The sequence below is a fragment of the Cololabis saira genome, chromosome 5 (genome assembly GCF_033807715.1).
Source record: "Cololabis saira isolate AMF1-May2022 chromosome 5, fColSai1.1, whole genome shotgun sequence".
Taxonomy (NCBI): domain Eukaryota; kingdom Metazoa; phylum Chordata; class Actinopteri; order Beloniformes; family Belonidae; genus Cololabis; species Cololabis saira.
In genome coordinates this window covers 34,851,285-34,860,442 of record NC_084591.1, presented here as the reverse complement: position 1 = coordinate 34,860,442, position 9,158 = coordinate 34,851,285, and the positions used below count along the sequence as shown (strand labels likewise).

Sequence of the window (9,158 nt, the reverse complement as noted above, 5' to 3'; positions counted from 1 at the left end):
TTCTTTCTTTCTTTCTTTCTTTCTTTCTTTCTTTCTTTCTTTCTTTCTTTCTTTCTTTCTTTCTTTCTTTCTTTCTGTCTGTCTGTCTGTCTGTCTGTCTGTCTGTCTGTCTGTCTGTCTGTCTGTCTGTCTGTCTGTCACAAAATTGTCCTGAGCTGACTTTTCTGTGACAGCAAGGCAATTTCCAGTCTTTTAAAAACCTAGAGATGGGAAGGGGTCTACAGTTTTCACATGCTGAGACTTATTTTTGATACATAAAAGGACTTTCCAGTCTCATCAACGAGGAGCCAGTCTCACCACCTCGCCTATGGGGCCCCCAGCAGAGACATCATTTCATTCACAGGCGTGATTGTCACCTCTTCCCTGCCCTTTCAATTAGATGCTCGATTTCACCCTTGTGTCCCTTGGGAGTCACGACAACACCATCGTAGATTGGAATCCCCTCATAGTCACACCCCTAACACACACACACACACACACAGCTGGATACTACTATTAACATCCATTCAGATCCATCTATTCAACATGGAAACAGAATGAATATGTGACAGACCAGGGAACAATGAGCTGACAGATGCTGTGAGACAACAAGAATGTGTCTTGCACAGGGGTAAAGCTATGGGAACAAAGCTGGGTTGGGCTCAGGGGATCTTTGTATATGGTACCCCATCAATTAATTCAGTTTTTTTGGTTTTTGTTTGATTGTTTGTATTGTTTATATGTGTGAACATGTGTGTGTTACTGTATAATATCTCCTATATGCATTAATATATACAGTATGTATATATATATATATATATATATATATATATATATATATATATATATATATATATATATATATATATATATATATATATATATATATATATATATATATATATATTATATATATATATATATACAGCTGCCGATCTTAGTGGATGTCCTGGCGGTCTCCCTTGAGGCCAGACTGTCAGTGCCAGAGAAATACAAAATAAAAATACCCATGAGCTACATCTCAGATCCCACAGGCCCCACTAAGCACGTCAAGTGCTGAAGTACACTGAGGTTCACGAAACTGCATCTGAATAAACCACGCCCCTTTCAGAACAATTTTCTACGAGCAGGATGCGACCAAAGTAAAGCAACCAAGTGCACCGTTTCATCAGAAACATGTCATATGCGAGGGAGGATGATGTGAAGCCTAGAGAGAAAAGTACGGTGATCCAGAGCACACCATCAAATCTAGATCTGATTGAGTGAAAAATATAAGAACCTGGGTTTTGCAAGGGCCCAGTCACAGTCAGACATCAGACCTGCAGCAAGCTGTAAAGAAGAATGGGCCAAAATTCTGCCACAACGATGTGAGAGGCTGTAATGTTTTACAGTAAACGACTATATCAGGTTACTGCTGCTTAAAGTGGATCAACAAGCTAGTACATGCTTCCTCAAATGATTTACTTGTTCCTTATAGCCTGGAGGTGACACTACACTTTGTACGTGACTGTGTAAACACTGTAGGGGTAGCAGGTATTTATATGTATGTTAGGGTTTTTTTTTGTGAAATACAACAGTTAGGACTAGTTTTGCCTCTGCACATTAAAAAAAAGGCTTTCGATTTTGGGCGTACTGTAAAACTACAACTCAGCCTGTGGCTTATCCCCCATTAAAACACCCACAACAATCCCTTAAAGGATGTGTTTTACCCTTTTCTAATTTGAGAGGCCGTCTTGTCTGAACCTTAAACACTCAATTACAAGAACAGCTTGCTTCACAGTGTTTTGGCCTCCAGGAATGTCCCAGAATTCGCCCTACTTCATTTGCTATTCTAAGACTGAAAGGAATCTGTGTTAAAGGCACTTTCTTAAAACCTGCACATGAAATATAAATATGGTTCTGGAGCGTTTTTGTCTGTGTATAGGGATCATATCCTGCAGATGCATCTTGAGTACTCCGTTAAAAGCTGGGGTTGAGAGACATCTAGTGGTGGAGATGTTCCAGTGACGTTCTGCTGGTGGTGATCCCAGGAGTTTCCTTCTGCCACCAAGCCAAGGCCTTTGGCCTGAATACACTCGATGACTGCCTGATTTGCATGACAACATCATGTTTCTCAATTGGTGTTACTATTCAGTCTCAAGATTTCATCTTTCATCTTGGTACTTCTGATTAGACCGGTTTGTGCTTGTAAAGTAAACAGCAACTGCTGCTAAAAATTCTGCAAGGGATTCCAGTTTTCAAAAAAATAACAAATACTTCACAAAAAAAGTCCCAGAAGGGGATTCTACAGATTAGCACGTATTTATTCTGATTAAAAAAAAAAAAAAAACTTGTTTGGATATATATTTGAAAGATACAAAATTAACAGAAAAAATCACAACACGTGTTTTTGAAGGCAGTTTCTTCTACTGTAAATTCCTTCTTCATTTGTACCCACCATACTGCCGCGTTTTGTTTTCCAAATATTGTAAAAGTCTTTAGCAAAGGTTTATTCATTTTAAATTCAGAATCTGACCTATATACAACTCACTTTTAATTGATGGAAGATTGAAAGAAACTATCTAAACTCCATTCTGACTTTAAAATGTCAACAAAATTACGTAAGAACCTTTAACCAGTTTCTATCACATTCTATCTAAAATAACACTCTTTAAAAATATGGACAGTGGGAGAATTTAATTTATGTATCACCTCAACAGAATATTCAGATTTAGCATTTTCTATACGTTTACGGAGCATTTCTCCATTAGGAAGTGTAAAACTGTTGCTGAATCATGAGAGAGATGGCTAAGATTTCAGAAGAGGACACACGTGGTGACGGCTACAGCAGTAATCTGTGGCTGCAGCAGGACCTTGGCTGAGATCCGGTGGATGACGTGGAAACTGCTGCCATGACCAAGGCTGAGATCGTTCCCCAGGGAGGTGAGCCACAGCAGAAGTCTGCCGCTCCAATTCTCTGGACCAGACTCATGCAAAAGTACAATCAACAAAGTTGAGATCTGAAGCAATAAAGGGGGCTGATTCTCTCCAGCAAGACTCATCCAGCTATGATGTTGTGGATTTTTTGTTATTTAATAGGGAAATGAAGTTATTACGTAGAACATGCCTTGGTTTATGTTTGTAAATCCTTGTGAGCATATATTCCCAAGCAGACTGTGCTGCTTTGTGATAAGGCAGCTCATTTAGGCCATGGACCCTGATAAGCTCTGTCTGTATAACAACCCTTATCTGCTGAAGGCCAGTTTGTGACCCTGACGGAAAGGATGTTCCTGAAGGTCCCTCTGCTGGCAACATATTAAAGAGACTACGTTTATTTCCCAGTTCCTCTGACACAAAATCCATTGGATTTCAAAGGCGTCAGTGATGGATCTTCAGCTCTCACCTGAAAACTGATGTGTTAATCACTATAAATTCAAGAAGCCTTTGAAACTAATACTAAACACTACACAGTCAATTATAACTTGCACCTTCCCTATACTACGTCAAAATGCGCAGAAATAACCACCACATGTAAGCCTTAAACTGTATTAATGCAGTGATGTATGTTCTATAGTAAGAGCTCCTCATAGAGGCCCATGCACCATCCGGGTGCAGAAGGATAATCGGTGTCAGAACCAAAACATGACCTATGCAAATGAAACCTTAATCATTCATGCCCGTTTGATTATGTACTTTCTATCCTTCCGTGCATGCAGACATATGACAGTGAGACTCCACCAGCAGCAGCAGCAGTGGCAGCAGGAGGCTCTGCTGGTTCATCAGTCACTTGACAAAGAGAGAAGCAAGAGAAGATGATGGACAGGATGGTGATGGACTTAGAAAGTGATGGACAGGAAGGTGATGGACAGGAAAGCACCAGATTATTGGATCAATTAATGCAAAAGTATTATTTGATCCAATAATCCAATCGTACAAAGTGAAGTGGTCTTTGATGTAAACAGCAGCTTTTAATCTAATAATAAGATGCTTTAATTCATCACTGCACATGTACGTTTTTCAGTGGATGGAGAAAGCAGCAAATATCCTGCTCAGAAAGAAGAAAAAATCCAGAAAAAAGTGAAGAGGGGAGGCTGGAGTCAGTGAGGTGGGGACCGGTACACAGCAGTATGCAAAAGTCTGTGCACCTTTGAATAGTTTGCTGAGTAAAGAATTATTAAGGTTAAAAGATTATATATTTTTTTCAAAAATAAAGCAATATATGATTTTTGTCTGTAGAGCATAAAAAGGAAACCTCGGGAACCAAAGCAAATTTCTGCCGTCTTATAACTTTGACCACTTTGGTTTTGGTTCATCCGCCTGTGTTGCAACAGTCATCCATTCACTACGCTACACAGGCTCCTGTCACTCAGAACATTAGGATAAATGAATAAATAAAGAAAACAGTTCTCACTGTAAGGTGATAAATGATTTCAGGTAACTGTTTTGATTGAATGTAAATAAGGAATGACAGTTGGCAGGAGCAGCGCAGCAAAAATTAGGTCAGAATACAACAGTGAAAAAGATCAAAGAAATCATTCTCAGATTTACTTTTAAGATTATTCAAAAATAAAAACTCTTTTCAGTGCAAAAGACTTTAAAATAATAGTCAACACATCATGGAGTTGTACTGCACCGTTCTACGAGCACATTTTTGACCTTAGAGGAAACTATCCACTCTCTCACCACAAAAGTCGGGGGATGTGAAGTTACAACATTAGAATAGGTGTTTTGGTCTCAGTCAGTAAAGATCTTGGTTGACAACAGGGTTCAGAGAATTCAAATAATCCCTAACCAGCTGATAACCATCGAAGAGGACTGATCAGGACCTGGGCTAACGCCGTCTTGAAGCTAAAACCAAACTATGACTAATATGCAAGATGAGCTTCTACAACAGGAAAACTATTCCAAACCCGTAAAGATTTATAACAGGATGCACAGGCTGAAGGTTTGATTATGCCCCGCACAGATCTCAGATCTGGTTTATATATAAATAAATAAATAAATGTCACATAACAAGAAGATTTTTGCAGGAACTGTGGGTTAAAACACATACAAAAACTGAAAGACTTTTTTTTTTTTTTTTTTAATGTTTTTTTCCCCCATTTCATCACCCAGTGCTCCTACCTAAGTGACAGTCCTGGGCATTGCCATCCTCTACCAACCCCGGGAGGGCCCTGCACTGAGCTCAGGTCTCCTCCTTAACCTGAGGAGTGAGCAGGCCGCATCTTTTCACCAGGCAGGGTGGGGCTTCTCCGGCCGGACGTAGCGGGTGGAAGGATCACGTTATTCTGGCCGGATCCTCCCCACCCCATCTGGCCTTTACAGGCGGTCATGTGAAGCTTTGATTAAGCTTTGATCTTAAACAGTTTTTTTCTAAACTATAAAAGGAAAATAAAAGTAAAACTTCATTAATTTGAAGAAAAATGTCATCTTTCCATTTTTCATGTGCTGTTTTACCCACCAAGCTATTCATTTTTACAGAAACTTTGACCAGGGTCACGTCACTGTTGCGTGTTGTTGTTATGATAGCAAATACGACTGGAAGGTGACACGTCCTTTAAAGTTGCACGGATGATAAAGACTCAATCGAGGCAGAGCAGAGCAGAGAACACACACATGAAAAAAGAGCTGGATGGGATTCACGTCTTTCCAAAGTTTTATTCAGGCAAACTAGGCAAACTAGAGGCTGGTAGATTCAACCCAGTACAGCACACGTTAATGAGGTATGGGTTATAAAATACTATGGCACTGGCCAAAGTTTAATCAAGTCAGAAAAATCCAAAATATTCCTACGCTTTCTGCAACGTTATTTGCATTGATGTGGGTGGAGAAGTTTGCTAAGTCACGAGAGGGATTCAAACTGAGGCTCTATGTGAACATCCACCGTTGTCTTTCATAATCATCTCTTCATATCCATCCTTCTGTCGGTTTCCAGGTTGGCCTGGTTTTACAGGCTGAAGGAGAGCTTTTCTCTGCACTCTCTGCTTCAAACAGGACTGTAGCAGGCCACAAAGAGTACAATAACAACACTTGCTTTGTATCACCTGGAATCTTTATTTCTCACTGATTTTTAAAATATTCTTCCATGTACAAGTGCATTTTGGTTTTTCACAGTAAGTTATGTACAGTACATATAGTTACTTTCTTCACAAGTTTTTAATACTGAGGTATTTGTTTCATACATATTTTCAGCCTTTTTTTTCTTTTTACTATCCAGAATTGGAAGATTTTTACTGTTTATTTTGTGGTGCTGCGTGAAGCCCTTTACAATTATCGTAAATTACAGGCTATAGAGATCAACTTTACTTACCACATACCACAAATTTATCCCAAACTGGATGTTATCGACTAGCTTGTAGAGGTTTTAAAGTCAGTATTATCGGTTTTTCAGGCAACAGAATGAGTTCAAATGTACTCTGCACGTCCACGTGGCGCTGCTTCTCCACTCTGAAGTTCTCGAGCATCTGCACAAGGAAAAGTTCAAGGAACTAGTTAGTGTGATGTGTCACGTGATGCAGTGAAGCATCTCTTTACTGTGCACAAGTCTCACGTGGATGAGGAAGATTTGCATCTCCGTCTCGGCTATTCTGCGTCCTAAACACTGACGGGGGCCGAAGCCGAAGCCCAAGCTGCGGAAGTAGTGCGTCTCTGTCCTCAGCCAGCGGGAGGGCTGGTACTGGTCCGGGCGGGGGAACACCTTGGGGTCTCTTCCCATGGCATACAGTCCTAACTGAACCAGAGTCTGAACACAAATATACACACAGAGAATAGCTAAATCAGCAACACTACCAACACTAACACAGAATCTGATCATTTACTTGTGTAATTGCCTCTTACCCCAGCTGGGATGTGGTAGTTTTGAATAATTATATCTTCTGCAATATATCTCTGCAAACTCACTGCAACGGGGTGTAACCTGAGGTGTGAGATTAAGATGTTTTTTTTAGTCAAATCAACAAAGGCTTTATTCATTTCCACAAAAACAACAGTAACTATCGAGGGATTGCATAGTTTTAGAAGCAGAGGCTTAAACAGTCTATTACAAGTACGAAACACTGAAGATTTGATATGAAGTGTAAAACCGTGTGAGTTCTGTAAAGAAAATTGAACCAGAACAGAGTAAAATAATATAATTTTCTGCCTACCCTCTGTGCATTATTTCCAAAAGTACTTTAATTTCTTAAGATGTCTTTTTTTTCACCTCAGCGTTTCCTTCAGAGCACCTTTGACCAAAGGAATCCTCTTCAGCATCTCCTGCATGTCTCCCTGGCTTGCAGCCCGAGCTGCAGCCACCTCTGCCCTCAGCTCCTCCTGCAGGTTGGGGTGTCTGGCTAATTCATACAACGTCCACAGAAGCGTTATGGAAGTCTAGAAGACGCAGGAGAGAACTCAGCAACCTCAAACTGCTGGAAACAGGTTTGGAGTGTTAACTATAGGACTTTTTTTTTTCTTACGGTATCTACTCCTCCAGCCATTAACTCAGTGATGCTGGCCTTGATGTCTTCAATGGACAGCTTGTCCAGCATGAGAAGGCTTGCCAAGACTCCTGGGTATTTCTTGGAAGTGCCAGTCTCCTGACGTAGCTGCCTGTAGATGTTCTGGATGCACCGGTCCGCTGGAGCATCATCAAATTGAAATGAAACATATACTACTACACAAAAATGTGCCCAACAACTGCTGATACTTATCCTGGTTGCCCTCTTCTCGTACCTTGGTTGAATATTCCATCCCAAGCCTCCACGTGGTCCCGCCACACCTTCGCCCCAACCCTCCTCAGCAGATCAGGCGGTATGTACAGCATGGGAGAGGTGGTTCTGAACATCCGGGTGATGCAGTCAATGAAGTGTTGAGCATCAGGGTCGATGTAATCCAGCATCAAACCCAGACGCTCCCCATACAGCACCGAGCTCACGGCTGTGCAGGACAAAGACTAAGGATCACTACATTACATTACCACTACCCACACACCAGTTTACATACATATTGAGAAGGAGAACGGTCTTACACTCCAGAGCATACTTGAAGAGTTCTTGAGAGAGGTCTGTGGTCCATTTGTTCTGGCCGCTTCTCTCTATTTTCTTGTGAACTCTGACCACAAAATCCTGACCCACGTCGTCCAACAGAGGCACAAAGTTTTCCAGCATCTTCAGCGAAATCACCTCTTTGTTGAGAATCACACGGTTTGATCTCCAGTCTTCACCATCCCTATGGGAGGATTCGATCTGATTTAGTTTATTCATGAAGTGAATGCCATTTCTGAGTATCCCAAAACTAAAAACAGAAGAGGTGATTAAAAGCACATACTTGAGCAGAACTCCGTATTTGCGGTTCCTGTAGTCTCTGTATGACGTCCATGCTTCAACCCTCAGCCTTTTAGGATAGTGGCCCTCTGCTTTGAAGAGGATGGCAGCATCCTCTGGTTTGATGATATTTACACTTTCATAATAGCCTATTTTCTCCCTGACATACAGAGAGCAAGACAGTAAAGGGAGATGGAATGGTGTATCAGCCGTTTGTTTTTAGATGATGTGACCTTGTAGGGGCATAAGTATTTTTCCATAAACATTACATTTTTTGTGACGTCCTTAAGTCATTCATGTTTTGTCTGATGAACAGACTCATCTTATTTTTTTTTTTATTATTTTTTTTTTTGTCTAACACATACCAAGCCTCTTTGCCTCCGTTACCTGTAAATGGGTCCAAAAGTGTTGAAGTTCTGCACCATAATGCGGTGAAGGTTCTTGAAGCCATCCAGTTTCCAGAAGTTGTACAAGCTGACCAGCCCGTTTTTCCACTGTCCTGGGATGTCGTTGAAAGGCCTGACGATGCTGCTGCTGTCCGAGAAGGGCTGCCGGATCACCGGCATGTTGCTGCTGCTGCGGCCGCGGCCGCGGCGCGCACCTGTTGCGCTCAGCGCTTCTCTCCAGGAGCGCGGCAGCGCCGCGGGACTCCGACACACGCTCCACCTGGACATCGCAGCTACACAAACACTCACTCAGATTCACCCTCAACAAATATTCTGGCTCTCCCAGGGACATCTGCAGCAAAAGAGGGAGGCAGGAGGTTGGTCTACAGAGTCCCTCCTTGCTGCGCTGATCAGGGTTCTACACATGAACTGAACAGCCCCAAAAACACGCACCACAAAACAAAAAAAAAACCCATCAAGAAAGAATGTCTATCTATCTATCTATATACAGGAC

The 9,158-nt window shown here is 41.5% G+C and overlaps 1 protein-coding gene across 1 annotated transcript; it reads right to left on the bottom strand.

Annotated features, from left to right (window-relative positions):
• Positions 1 to 6,070: 6,070 nt before the first annotated feature.
• On the bottom strand, positions 6,071 to 8,932 carry LOC133444738 (cholesterol side-chain cleavage enzyme, mitochondrial). The gene is made up of 9 exons (XM_061722619.1): positions 8,646 to 8,932; positions 8,263 to 8,418; positions 7,964 to 8,163; positions 7,669 to 7,872; positions 7,413 to 7,573; positions 7,160 to 7,326; positions 6,796 to 6,874; positions 6,509 to 6,700; positions 6,071 to 6,422 (listed from the first exon to the last, which is right to left on the bottom strand). Exons 1-9 carry the CDS (start codon positions 8,930 to 8,932, stop codon positions 6,300 to 6,302), a joined length of 1,569 nt encoding a protein of 522 aa, XP_061578603.1. The 3' UTR covers positions 6,071 to 6,299.
• Between the last annotated feature and the right edge of the window lie 226 nt (positions 8,933 to 9,158).

Excerpts from the sequence above, each read along its gene's own strand:
- LOC133444738 (XM_061722619.1), bottom strand. The coding sequence starts at position 8,932 with ATGTCCAGGTGGAGCGTGTGTCGGAGTCCCGCGGCGCTGCCGCGCTCC. Across the intron at positions 8,164-8,262 it reads AAATACGGAGTTCTGCTCAA|GGATGGTGAAGACTGGAGAT; the intron begins GTATGTGCTTTT and ends ATCCTCCCATAG. Across the intron at positions 6,701-6,795 it reads ACTACCACATCCCAGCTGGG|ACTCTGGTTCAGTTAGGACT; the intron begins GTAAGAGGCAAT and ends ATTTGTGTTCAG.